General features: G+C 38.6%; 1 protein-coding gene across 1 annotated transcript; it reads right to left on the bottom strand.

Moving 5' to 3' along the window:
• Positions 1-2059: 2059 nt before the first annotated feature.
• Positions 2060-13250, bottom strand: grapa (GRB2 related adaptor protein a). Its single transcript, XM_037256635.1, has 5 exons — positions 12216-13250; positions 10508-10605; positions 9691-9810; positions 5569-5737; positions 2060-2879 (listed from the first exon to the last, which is right to left on the bottom strand). Exons 1-5 carry the CDS (start codon positions 12291-12293, stop codon positions 2694-2696), a joined length of 651 nt encoding a protein of 216 aa, XP_037112530.1. The 5' UTR covers positions 12294-13250; the 3' UTR covers positions 2060-2693.
• Positions 13251-14100: the final 850 nt, after the last annotated feature.

Here is a 14100-nt window from a genome sequence, read left to right as displayed (position 1 = left end):
AGGCTGTTTTTTTTCTTCTTTTTTTCCAGATTTAAACTTCCTTGGAGAAATTTCAAGAAGCAAGACCAATGTAGCTGGCTCGATTATTGTCACATGATAGTCTGTTTCGGTGCAAGTAAATGTCATAAGATAGTGAGAAGTGACATCAGTATAGTCGGCATATCTTCTTTTAACAACATTATGTTTTTGTGTCTCTTAAAGAACCAGTCGGGATATAAGAAATGTATTATTATTAGGTTTTTAAAAAGTAGGTCAAACCAAACCTCAGGGAGCCAGCCAAAGTGCTGACTCCATGACTGAGTTCTTCTTTTTTTTTTTTTTAGCTGTGTAAGGATTGTTTACACAGTCATTATTATCTGTTAGATCAAGTTGGACAAATTTCATGAAATTATACCACACAATGAAAATGTTGCCATAGAATGCCTGAGGACAAATGTTCCATTTTTTTCCCCTCTATTACCGGATCTCATAAAAGCAACCGTGCTAAGCCGCCTACTTCACTCTAATTAATTGTTTGAACACTTGAAGCATTTGTACAACTTATGTGACGTGTGCTGTTCGTCCTGTCATACGATTGCTGAAAGCTGCAAAGTCGGTCCAACTGGTTTCACATTTTTCTGTTGTATTCGGCTTCACTTCCCAAGAATATTAGTGACTTCTTCGCTTTGACACTTTCCCGTCTGCTGCCTCTCACTTTATCACCCGCATGTCTGCTGTTGATGTATTGCTTCTCCTCCCTGCATTCCCTTCTTTTTTTTTTTGCTTCTCTTCCGCCTTAGCTTCTCTTTCACCGCAACCCTATTTAACTGCTGTGACATTTTGCCACGTGTCGCAGGTTCTTTTTTTGCGTGTTGCTTGTTGATGTCAGCAGTGAAGTAAATATGTGACACACAGAAAGAGCATTTGTTTTTTTCTCGCGTGCTTTGAAATGACTCGGCAAAATTCTATTTAAAGCATAAATGAAATAAGAGCTATTTTTGTCACACCTTTTGACAGCATCCAAACTCCCCCGTGAAAGTCAAGTAAAAAAAAACAAACGAGGAAATATGAGACTGAAAAATAATTGATCTGAAATGATGCGGCCGAAGGGGATTTCCAAATGTGACCTCATTTCCTACCCCAGTTGAAATCTGACATCCTGGTGAGAGAATCAGCACCACATTCTTAACATAGCACCAGTCAACTGACAACTGCGTTATTCAAAATGGCAGGATTGTGTGTGTGTGTGTGTGTGTGTGTGTGTGTTTCTGATGCTAAAACATCAGCTAACTTACTCAAAGAATGACAGAAAGGTGAAATAAAAACATACACACATTTAAATGTACCAGATAAGCCCATCGTAGACTTACTAAATTAATGAAAACAATATGATAGACTTGCATGGTGCAACTCAACATTTCCTTAAAGAGCAAAATGCAAATTACACTTGAAACAGTCCCTGACAAGTTTAGACGTGACCAAAATTTGCATGAATATGGATGTGAAATAACAGAAAAATTTCCTCCTACTGATATTACGATTCCCAGAATGCGCTTACTCGTACGCAGCTCATTTAAATCTGTTGAATAATATGTGGATGACACATTTGTTCTCTAAATTAATTAGCATTAAAATATAATTTTTGTTTGAATAAAAAAAAAAAATAGTCTGTTCAAATATTAACTTTTTTTAAATCGCATTTGCTATTGGGTGTTTGCGTATGTGCCTTGTTTTCCATAAGCAGTACGTGTCACTTCTCAGCATTGCCCCGCCCTTCTTACATCACCGCCTATTTGCTCGCTCCATTACTTTGGTACTTGTAATCAGTCAGAGCATATTAAATTGCCAACCCTTCTTTCATCCTGTTGTAATCCATCCGCAAAAAAACATCAGAGTACTTTGTGTGTCAGGCTTTTGAATATGATTTACATAATGGAATGACTTCTTTCTACAACGTCAAAGCACCGACGCAAATAAGCTTGACCAGTCTTAATTAGACAGGAAAGTTCCTAAGAGGCCATATGTAGCTACCCCACTTTTTTTTTTTTAATCACCGGAAGCTAGAATGCAACAGTAATGATCAGTCTTCAGAAGAGAATTTATTTAAATGACTCACATTTGTCATGAAATACTCTGTGACTCTCTCTAGTTAGTTGCTGTGACCGAAAACATTTATACAATTTTTTATTTGACCAGGAATTTACTAAGATATGGTAAATACAACATTATATACAAAAAAAAAGAAAACCACACACAACTGGTCTGATTTACAGTTCAAACAGGGTACAATTTGTGATTCTCTTTTTGGGGCCTATTCACACTATCATACAATTCAATGTGCTCTTCAAGTATTTCGGGAAAAATCGTACATGAACTTCCATTGCTCTCCACAAACATTGTGGATATGCCGAAAAAAAACCCGGTATATTATAGAATGGTTTGGATCAAAAATTTCTACTGGTGCATTAGTGGAGTAAAAAGTTGTTTACACGCCTTGAATGGTGTTACTGATTCTATGGAACTGGAGTAGATGTTGTGCCAGTCACAGCTGGTCAGGTTTTGCCCAGGAAGTGGTCAACAGAAGTTTTTTTTTTTTTAAATGATTGCATCACTAGTCAATCTCCAGGCCATCTGCTCCAAAAGATGACTGGTAGCCAAGAACAGAGAAGCGGTGGAAGTGACGTGGATGAGAAGGCCCACTTATATGTGTGGGCTCACTGACAATGGTAAACGGGCTGGACATACTCCGGAGGAAAGTAGCCCACGTGTCCATGGCAACGGCCCCTCCAGCGCAGTGAGTCGGAGCAGTCAATGAGCTCGATGACGTCACCCCGCAGGAAACGGAGCTGCGAGGGGTGGTGAGGGTTGAAGTCGAAGAGAGCGTGGGCATGGTGAGGACGCTGCCGAGAGAGATCGAGAAAGATAGAGCAGGAAGTCACAAGCGGAAGGACGAAGAAGGAAAGATCAGTTTGAAGACAAACAACGAATTGGGCGTCTGTATATTTGCAAACTATGATTGCATGGAATAATATTTCATTCGTAGAGATGAATGGTTGCAGATGCAATAAGTTCACTTCTTTGCTAATGCTTTGACATTTTCATTTATTTCATTATTATTTGAATCAATTGAAATAAGTCAACAGAAGAGCGAGTTCTAACCAAGCACAGAATGAGAGCAACACATTGAAATAAATATTCAGTGATGACTCATAACCGTCGAGTTGAGTATCAGAATGTTTGGGGGCTGCAAGCAGCTCACGGTGAAAAATCGAGATTATATTATATATATTATATACAGTTTATGCTACACAACAAATTGATGAATAACTTAGTTTTGAAATCAGGGACTAGTCCAAACTGTAATAAAAATTGCCAGCAATATCGGTATGTTTTTAAAGTGAAGACAATTTGTAATTTTAGTATTAACATATAAATTGATGCACAATTTGTCTTTGCGGGCCAAATAAAATTATGTGGCGGGCCCCCGAGCCTTAGGTTTGACACCTGTGATTTAGACTCATTTGAATTTGGAAAAAAAAATCTGTGGTTTGCTACGACTCTTTCCAGAAGTCAATTTACGCTTTGTTTCTTATTTGAGAGCACACAGCTTTTATCAGCGGGGAGCCGCTCGCAGAGAAAAATTGACAAAAATCGAGAGCGAAGGCACAGCTAGCCAAACGCCGTGCGATGCCGAGATAAGATCACACACCTATACACTAAAAATAAAACTGCCTTCAATAAAATGTACCTCATCGCCTTTCTGTCCAACTGTGTTTGTCTTTAAGTGCACACAAAAAACAAGTTACTTTTCCGCTGGCCATCAGCCTCCTCTGATCTCTGCAGGCCGGCAAAGTATAAACTGGTTAGCTGGAGAAAAGTGACTATTTTAAGTAGCGCAATTTCAACCTCAGTGACCTGTCAGTTGCACTTCTGTTGAGGAAAGTAGATGTGAACTAAGAGGGAGAATCAAGCCTGGAAGAAATACCAATAGTTTGTGCTTTATGTTTGGTCATTTGGCTTCTTGTCAAAATTCACCCTAAACACAAATGACTTCAAGGTTATGCAGTGTAGTCTGCTTTCTAAAATGTCAAGCAAGTTTTTCCATTTTCTGTTAGAAGTGGACGCGTTGTGGCTCGAGGGCATATGAGGATGGAGGGGTGGGCGTTGGGGGTGGGTGGGAAAAGCGAGAAGAAGAAAAAAACATTTGCCATCCTGCCATGATGAGATAAGGAGTGATCTTGTGCCGGGTAATGAGCTCATTTGGAATTAGTTTGGAAAGAAAATGACACAAAAACACATTTAACTGGTGGTCACACATTTGATCCAAACAAAGCTGAATTATTTGTGTAATATTACATATTATCGTCAATATTGAATTGCCAGGCCTAAAATGGAGCAAGGCTGATATGTAAATGACTGACGAAGATCTGCGTGCCAGGCATGTTATGAATGCCCCCCCCCTCGCCAAAAAAAAATGCTCGTCGTAATGTGTCTATTCATCAAGAAAGTGGAGGCACGTCAAGTGCAAGGACATAGGAGATGACCTTTCGTTGCATGAATTTTTTATCTTCAAACGCAGGCACGGAATTCAAGATGCTGAGTGGGGAATGTGTTGTGTTGATTTTTTTAGTAGATAAATATTGATTCTGAACGGCTCCAGATCGTGTTAGTGGCTCAACTGTGTGCTATTATATTCAATTGATTTCCTAATTTAGCGTCTTGTGAGGGGCAAAAGAAAACAAAAAAACCGATTCATCTTTCAAATTCATTTTCCACCGTGTTGATATGATCTCATTGATTTCCTTTTATGGTATAAACTAGGGCGCTTCTAGTTCATAGGTGTGTCGCATGAGACGACCTTATTTGGATGCTTGACGTATGATTGACACTTTGCTACCACAGCAACCCGTCAAGCCACATGGTTGTGCGTGTGAGCGGGGATTACGGACAGACTCCACCCTGTCAATCGTGATCTGCAGGTGTTAACAGAGGACATCATCAAACCTTGTTGACTTTCGCCATTCCACTTTCCGCTTTTGACTTCACAATAACATCATGGGAGCTTCAGAATCTTTGGTCTGATTCAAGGGCTATATTTATTTTATTTTATTTATTTCAATGTCACTGTGTCTTCTAATGGTCAAATTAGTCTTGGAATCATTTTAGAAATATGAGCACATTTGCTCACATAGCAGATGGAAGACAATAAAGGAAGCACACATGGGACAGATATGTTTTGTTAATGACATTGAATGTGACATGACAGAATGAAATGAGACCAAAAAAAAATGAAGGGCACACAAACATTTATTTGACTTGATATGTTCGACCTGCCCACACCTCTTTGAGGGTTAAAAAAAAACATTTCCCGGTATGACGTATGACAAAACTGTTAAATGAATCCGTCTGTGATGTTCTATTAAATGTTAAAATATAAAAACATTTATTAAAGAGGGACACACAGTGTATCGAGATTTCTGGAGGACATTGATGGAATGTCAAATGGGCTCTGTGTATTTATATTTAGTATATTTTAGAAAAAATATGTTATAAAAGGAATCATGTTTAAAATCGAGGTCACGTGCTCACTCTTGCAAAGTGTTCGGGGTCTCGCAGAAAGACGGTCCTCTCTTTAGCGATACTGTTGCTATGATAGAACTCCACAAGCTCATTCAGGGAGGAGAAGAGCTCATCCCACACGTAGTATTGACTGCAACGGTCCTGCAGTACCTTGAAATGTTGGACGTGGTCACCATAACTGTCAAACACACAAAAAATTGATTTAAAAAATTGTCATTTCATCACTTTTTTGCTGACAGTCATTTTGTCTTATTTAAAGCTAGTCACTATTACAACTGATTAATTGTTTACATATTTTTTTTAAAAATCAATTCAAAGTAGGTCATTGTCGAACGGCCTTATAAAATGACTCATGTTCTGTTTGATGGGAAAAAAATAATAACAAGCAGAGCCAACATGTCAGCCAACATTTTGATGTCATTAATGGTTGTTCATAATGGGATGCTCATTTGCGTGAACAGTTTCCTCATTTGCAATGTCATTTAAGAGACTGCTATTTATTTGTTATTGGAGCAAAGTATTTACATAATTCATTTAGTTCCTCAGAAAAATCAATGCATGCCGCAATTAAACAGCCATTTTTCTTCCGCCGACACTTCCTACCTGCTCCCTGTGGCGGTTGCTAAGTAACTTAGCAGTTTATCTTTAGAAATCGGAACATCTCACCACGATCATTACCGTTATATAAGCTCCTGTAACATACAGCCAAAGTCAACTCAACACCCCCTTATTTCCCAAATCATCCCAGAGTAGGAGGGTGCAATGTTTACATTTAATGATGCCGAATATTGGTCTTGGCAGATTTGGGGAAATCAGTCATACTTTTTCATGATGTGCTTTGAGAGAGAAAAGTTTTTTTTTTTTTTATCAATTGGACTAAGTCAACCTGTGAGAATAAGCAGCCCTTCAATCCACAAAAGTAACTCTCACCATGATGTGACGTCATCAGCCAATGATGACGTCTGATGCACTTTGCTGCCCCCTACCGATCCATTTGGGTAACTGACACTCCTTAGTGATGGACATGACCTTCCTGACATGGCATAAATGCTCTTAATATATTTCATTTTTGATTACCCATTTTAAAACCCACTATTCGAACCCAACAACAATGTGGTTGAAGCAAACAACAAAATATATATTTTTTTCCAGTCCAAAAAAATTATTCCTTAATCAAATACCTTTAATAAGTGTCATTTGTAATGAAACATGTTCAACAAATGGGAACAAATCAACCACAATAATGCAATCAATCATTCACTGCCAAGCCTTTTCGCTAAAATCCATATTTGCAATCTATAACTATCAACGTAGAGTCCTTCCGATCATTATGCATGGATCATCATTACAATCTGCCCAGAGGTCAAGTAACACACTCTGGCCGATAAACTCTTACAGCGTGATGAACAGTACACACACATTAATGCAGACACACTCTCTCTCTCTCATTTGTGTTCTTTATCCAGTGTAATTAAGGCCCACAGCGATTGAGAGATTATGTTCTTTTTCTCCGTACAAAGAAATCTGTAGGAGGGATTGAGACAAAGTGCGAGTGAGAAGCAGACTGGCATTTGGAAAGCCACCTACTGTAGATGACGCGATAGAAAGCGGTGAGACATCCTGACAGCCAAGTTATTTTTACAACTTTTACCCGACGCCAGCACAATTGGAGATGCATGAAGGTCGCTCTGCTTGTCTTTCCCTCGACTTCCTCCTTCAATTTGCTCTCACTTCCTATCTGCTGCTGTTCTCTAATCTCGCCTTCTTAATTGTTAGCAATGTGCAACGATGCATGCGTGTTAATGTCGTGATTAAACTGTAACAAATGAACGCTACACCCACTGAGGTTTTTGAAAGGAGGATGATGTCAGGGAGGACTATGCGACTTGCAAATAACATGACATCATGTGTTTTGGGGCTGTTTGCAAGATAGTGTGTGCAGATGTGTCTAATTTATTCTGAATTAATTCCATATTTACTCATATCATATATGTAGGTCGGTACAGGCAATAATATTTCTCTGTTTGAATTTGTTTTTGTCTTATTGTTTGCCTTGACACCTCAGACTACATTTTGCAATTTTTTTTGCCACTTTTGCACATTTATTTATTCGCATAAAAATATTATAATTAAATGATTATAATTATATTTAATGTGGTATATATGAGGATAATTCTATAATTATACAAAATAATATATTTTATTTAGATTACATATATTCTAATAATTATTATAAAAATTATTATAATAAAAGTATTGTCAAAGCAATACATCTCTGAGAGTGTCTAATAAAAACCTTGTAGGCACCATTTTTGAAACAGCATTGCATCAACGATGTATAAATTGATGTATAAATAGATGTGGTTGAAATGATTTTGGTAGAGGCACTATATATTGATCTCATAGCACGCAAATATAGAGTACAATTATTTAATTGCCGGTTCATTACGACTTGAGTCAGTTCTTAAGACTGCGGTCCAAGGAGCGTGGGTTCACTTCTCTGAATGGTTATATGGGGCCTGTGACTCACTGGTGACCATTCCAGGGTGTGTAGACCACCTTTTCCCCAAAAGTCACCCGGGATATGCTCCAGCTCCTCGTGGCCCCCTCAACAGAATCCACAAAACGGTTGGCTAGATAAGACTCAATGATTGTGAAATTGCCCACTAGCAATTGACATTCATGCTCCACTAAATCCCTGAGACGCTACTCGATGCTCGGCAAAAATTATGGAACTGTAACATAAACACAGCCTTAAGTGCCCATTCCTTTTAACAAGACACTAATGATGAGTGATGACAAAGATTCTCAAAGCCAAACGACCCGAAGGAGCATGAGTCAGCGATATTAGAGGTCGTGTGAATAATGAAGCGGCGTTCAAAAATGGTTTCCCTGTTAACGTAATAGACAAGGACTTTTTTACCCAGCATGCATTTGTTGATGATGTTGGTTTAAAATGTACAAATGCATTAAGTGTGTGCAATTACAGCATATTTAAATACCACATGCGTAAATTTAGCTTTTTTTAGAAATCACAAAAGTGAATATATCATAAAATAATCAATCAACATGAAACATTTTTGGGAGTGCATGAATGAATAAAGTACTCCGAGACGTAATAAGTACCGTAATTTTCGGACTATAAGTCGCACCGGAGTATAAGTCGCACCAGCCATAAAATGCCCAAAAAAGTGAAAAAAAACATATATATGTATATAAGTCGCTCCTGAGTATAAGTCGCCCCCCCACCCAAACGAAGAAAAAAAACGCGACTTATAGTCCGAAAATTACGGTACTTTTTTTTTTTTTTTTTTTTAGAATAATCAGTCCTGATTTACAATACAAATGTCACAACATAATTAGTCATTCTCATGATGCATCCATTAAACTTCCAACTTCTAAACTGCACTTGTGAATAATTCCAGGAAACTTTGATCAACACTGGTCCAAAATAACTTGGACTATAAATATGCAAAATGCTTTTCTCATGTCTCTTCATAAGAGTCTAGGTTGCCATCACTTTGGCCCACTTTCTAAAAATAAACCACCAAACAACCCAATGTGGCAGATTTCCTGCTGTGGTTTCACGCTAGACACACATTTTATTTTTTTTCCTCCATAATCACCATGACAAAAAAAAGTCCAACAGAAATTCTGGCTCCTACACTAAGTCCTCACCATAAATTTGCTATTTAAACATATATTAAAGCTGCATTTAGCTGAGTTAGGAGTGAAGCACCAGTAACTGTCACCAAAAACGTCTTCCCAGATACGAGGAGCTGTCAGCGCACACACCTGACCCAATTTTGGTGCCTACTGCACCATCCAGCAAACAATACCCATGCAGATGGCGATAAACTGCCAAAAATATCGCCTTTTGCACACTTTAGCGCCTCCTCTGAGCTCAGGGCCAAAATCACAAGCGCCCACCACCGTCACTGCCCGCCTGGCCTTACAATCGGTGCCATCAAGATGCTCTCGTGTGCAAGATGAGATTAGCTCACGTGGGACCAGAGGCTTCCGGCTTTTTACACCCCCCATCCCTCCTCAAACTGTCTTCCTATGGAATGAGTTTATACAAGATTTTAAAAATCTACAAGAGGAGTAAATATGAATGATAATTCTCTTTACCTGACCGACATGGAAAACTCCCCAGGAGCGCTCTCGCTCTCTCGGACTAAAAACGCTCCACATTCCCGGTGTCGAAGTCGACTTTCCGCCACACCGCGAGATATACGACCTGCAAACCACCTGAGGGATTGGAAAGTAAACACAATGACATTAAAGTGGTTATTTTATTTTATTTTTTTTTTTATTGCCGTGTGTTTACAGAATCATTGCAAAGTATTAAATCAAATTGTCTTTTTTTTGTCATAAGAGAATGACATTTAAAAGGAATTCTTACAATAGCATAGATCACCGCTGTCGGACACTTGATCTTTATAAAGTTATTAAAAAAATAAATTAAATTGCACACAACTTTGTGGAAGCTCTATTTTAAGTTGCCACAACATTAATTTCTTTTTACTCAAACCTTTGCTTTGGCAAAAGGCCTCCTATCTAAGAAGCTACAATTTATTTTTTTTTTAACAAGACAAAGCCTGCTGTAACATTGTCACTTTAGCATATGTCGGAAAAAAATAAAAAATAGGAGCCCATCTGGTGTGAGACAGTGATGAAAATGCGGTGTGCAGCAGCAACCACACACACACACAAAGTGTAAGATTACGTAAGTGAGCGTATGAGTAGGACGGGTTTGTCTTTTGCTGGGATGCAGATGTCCAAATCAGAGCAGAAGATGCCTGGAGCTGCGACACACGCACACGCACTAATGAGCTGTTAAGATCGACCATTTTCTGGAGCTGCGACTGAATCTCCTTTAGCCACGCACCGTATGTGTGCGTCGTGTACTTGTACGCATGCGTCAACGTTTGTTCCATGAACTCACGCGTGTGGCCGCAGGTTGATATAGTTCTTTGGCACAAAGCCTTTTCTGTTGTCCAGCTCGGCTGTGTACCAGTTGGGATCATCCTCCATGTTGGTGATCTAGCAAGGAAAATTAAATATTGGATCATTTTGATTCACAGCCATGTTATTATTTCCGGGTCAAAGGTCATGATCAAGTATTGGGTTTTTTTCTCAAACAATGAAACTGTAAATGTGCATTTAGAAGAGTCTGACATATTGATCAATCAAGTTTGAGCATTTGATCTTACATGTGAAGCTTTTTTTAAAGAAAGAAAAAAAAAAAGGTGTAAAAATAACATCCTCTTCTGTTTTCTCACCTCTCACGCCATTCTGCTGCTTTGATTCTCATTTGCAAGCAGAATAATGTTAAGTGCCTTTTGTGATTTAGTTTATGTCGATTAAGTGTCCATTGATCGTGTCACCTTGAACACTCGCATAAAAATACACCACCGTGTTCTTACAGAAGGGTAGACAGGCGTGGGTGGATAGACTGGCAGACATTTAGTGGGAGTTCAATTACCTGTCCTTCTACCCTGCTTTCTAATAAATTTCCACCCCCGCATTCTAAAAAAAAAAAAAAATCTCACTTTAGTTGTTCAATGTTAATGGATTTTCCAATATGTTGGTCTTTTTTTTTTTTAAATGCTCAAATGAGACACACATATTGTCTCAGACACTCACGTTAATGAAAGTAAAAAGGGGTCAATTTATAATAAGTGGATGATTTACTATGTTTATTTTAGGACATGAGATGTTGTTGGGATGAAACAATACACACTGTCATCAAAACCGATTTTCACTTTTATGATTTACTGCTTGGAGAAAAAGGGATTTTTATTTTGGTGGCTTGGCAGTGGAACACAACTTTTAACAGGGCTATTTTTAAATTGTGAATCGACTGTCCTTTCTACTAACTGCACACCAGGACCTGGCTAAACTCCAACATAAAAACAAAACTGCTCTTCCGGGACACAGAAAAAACGGATTTATGGCCTCTATAAAAACAGAACAAACAGTAATCCATTCACAACAAGTCAGCAACGACGATAGGAAAGATTCATTTGACCGAGATTTGAACCTGACCTATTTTGACTGACGTAAGCAAAACTGTTTTGCTAAAGTTAACTGTGCTACCCTAGAACGTGAGTCATCAACAGTTCACTTCAATTCAAAATTTTAAATAAGACGCCACGAGTGAAGATTTGTGTGCACCATACCAAAAATACATCACAAAATCATAAGCATAACACAGATGAGAAAAAAAAGTATTTCAATGTCAATTTATGTAATTTGCCCCCTTCTATTCAACATCCATGACACCAATCAACTTTTTTTTTTTCATCCCCATCTCAATTTATCTCCCATTCCATTATGCAGCGCTACATAATAACACTGCAAGTATGGAATGTTTGCAAGTTTTACTCAGTCGTCCATCTAGCAAGTGCCAAGCTTATTGATTCATTTTCCTTCCCCCCACTATCGTGAGACTTTTAAAATCCAGCCGCTTGATCTCTTCTTCTCCCTTCTTCAGCCCTGAACAGCTGGTATGTTACAAAACTAGAAAGAAGTGCCCCAGAAATGCACTCACAGTTCATCATCAAGGTTTGTGGAGTTTTTATATCAACTTGTTTTATGCAAACATTTGACATGCATGAAAAAGTAGATGCTTCATTTTTTTCCCGCCTTACCTTTAACAACTCTCCTTTGTTGAAACTGAGTTCATCACCCTCGGTGGCACGAAACGTATACAGTGCCACTGCCTCCATGCTGATAACCACCAGAGCACGCACGCACTCCCACACAACTCAGTCAAATACTTTCCACAAGTGTTCCAGAATGATGAGGGAATGGAAATATAAAAAAATGAAATGAAAAGAGGACAATCTGAAAGAAGATGAGATGGTGCCCGCTGTGTCTGCGGAGCAAAAGGATGAGAGAGCGTTGTGAGCTCAGAGAGGAGAAACACAACTGGCTGGTGCTCAGCAACACACTGCCATGAGTAACATTCTGAAAGAGAGCGAGCGAGCGAGCGAGAGAAAAACAGACCACACACACAGGATAAGAGAGTGGGAGGCACTTCCTGTGTATGAACATTTGTCTCATAAGGTTTGTGGTTTCTTTCTACACTTAGCTGAACGTTGATCATGTGCATCTCGATAAAAGCAAGACTTTGTTTTCAAAAATGAGCAACATCCTATTTGTGTTGCACTGTCGTATGGTGTTCCACAGGGTTCAATTCCGGGGCCTCTACTGTTTTCATTGTGTCTGATATATTTGAGTTCCATCTTGCGCTGAGCATAAAAGAGGCTTTCTCATTTTGAAATCAAAATCTGAATGAACTGAAAAATGATGTGCTGCAGGGATTGATATATTGCATTGATGTTTGCAGACTAATGAGTGTAATGTTGAGTCATGGAGGTTAGATGGCTTCCATCGTTATTGCGCCCGCTCATGTCGAGGCCTCTTAAATCTTTTTAAAAAAAAAAAGTCTTGTCGATATATTTAGATGTGATATATGCTACGTGCCACATAAAATAGAATGAACTGTGTTGAATATTTCATGACGACAGAGAGCCAGCAATGTGTGAGTGACATGTACCGTTCGTATGCATGTGTGAACCCAGCAGCAGAAACGGGTCGAGTGGAGTGATGGTTGATCTTGCGTCATTTTTTCGCAGCGAAATTCACTCTCGCATGAAGACCCCTGGAGTTGTTGAGAAAGTGCTCTTAAATATTTCAAGGGACATTGGCAAGATCAGACAGCGATGCACTAAATCTCACATGCATTTGGGCCAAATATTAAATTGTCATTTATCCAGCATTAGTAGACAAATTAAAAATAGATATATTTTCCCCCTACCCGGTCTTTGAATTGCACCAAAAAGTTAATTGCCGCATTGTGGGTCTACGTGCTGTATGGGTGTTAAGGCAAACTGTAGAAAAGTAGAGAAAGAAGGACAATGTGTCCAGGAAATCCAAAAGCTTTTGTTTTGTAGCCGTGAGAAGCCTTTTTTCTCAGGGTGCTGAAAGGGTGAAGCAAGAACAAAATGGGAGGAAGTTTCATTCTTCTGCTCTCCTACTGTTAAATTTAGGAAATCACTTTTATGTTGGTGGTGATTTGGCATTGGGGTTTGCAACATTTAAAAGCTTCTTATTGTTTCAAGTCATATATTCTCAGGTGATGCCATCTGTGAAGTTGCACACTTTTTAGTTGTAATTGATGTTTTGATCTGTGAAAACAATTTGTGAGTGCAATAATTAATACATCTATGTGTATTTCACATCAAACCCAAAACCTGTAAATTTAACTTTTTGTTCCCCCCTCAATCAAATCTTGAACACGTCTGCCCTCTGTTGGCCAAAATCAGAGGTGCGTGATAGTTGAGCTGAAGCTCTGTAATTTATTTATAATCTATAATGTATTTATTTGTTTATTTATTTCCAGTTACTGTAATATTCTTGTTTCAGACAAACACAAACAAACACTGTTATTGTACATTAGCTTAGATTCAGCTTTAGTTGTCCTAACACAGCACCAAATATAAGCTTGTAAAAGACACAGTAAGGATCTAA

This window comes from Syngnathus acus, chromosome 8 (genome assembly GCF_901709675.1).
Source record: "Syngnathus acus chromosome 8, fSynAcu1.2, whole genome shotgun sequence".
Lineage (NCBI taxonomy): Eukaryota > Metazoa > Chordata > Actinopteri > Syngnathiformes > Syngnathidae > Syngnathus > Syngnathus acus.
The sequence above is the reverse complement of the archived record's forward strand: the minus strand, read 5'-3'. Positions and strand labels throughout refer to the sequence as shown.

Excerpts from the sequence above, each read along its gene's own strand:
- grapa (XM_037256635.1), bottom strand. The coding sequence starts at position 12,293 with ATGGAGGCAGTGGCACTGTATACGTTTCGTGCCACCGAGGGTGATGAA. Across the intron at positions 10,606-12,215 it reads ACAAAGGAGAGTTGTTAAAG|ATCACCAACATGGAGGATGA; the intron begins GTAAGGCGGGAA and ends TTTCCTTGCTAG. Across the intron at positions 2,880-5,568 it reads ACCCCGAACACTTTGCAAGA|CGTCCTCACCATGCCCACGC; the intron begins GTGAGCACGTGA and ends CTCTCTCGGCAG.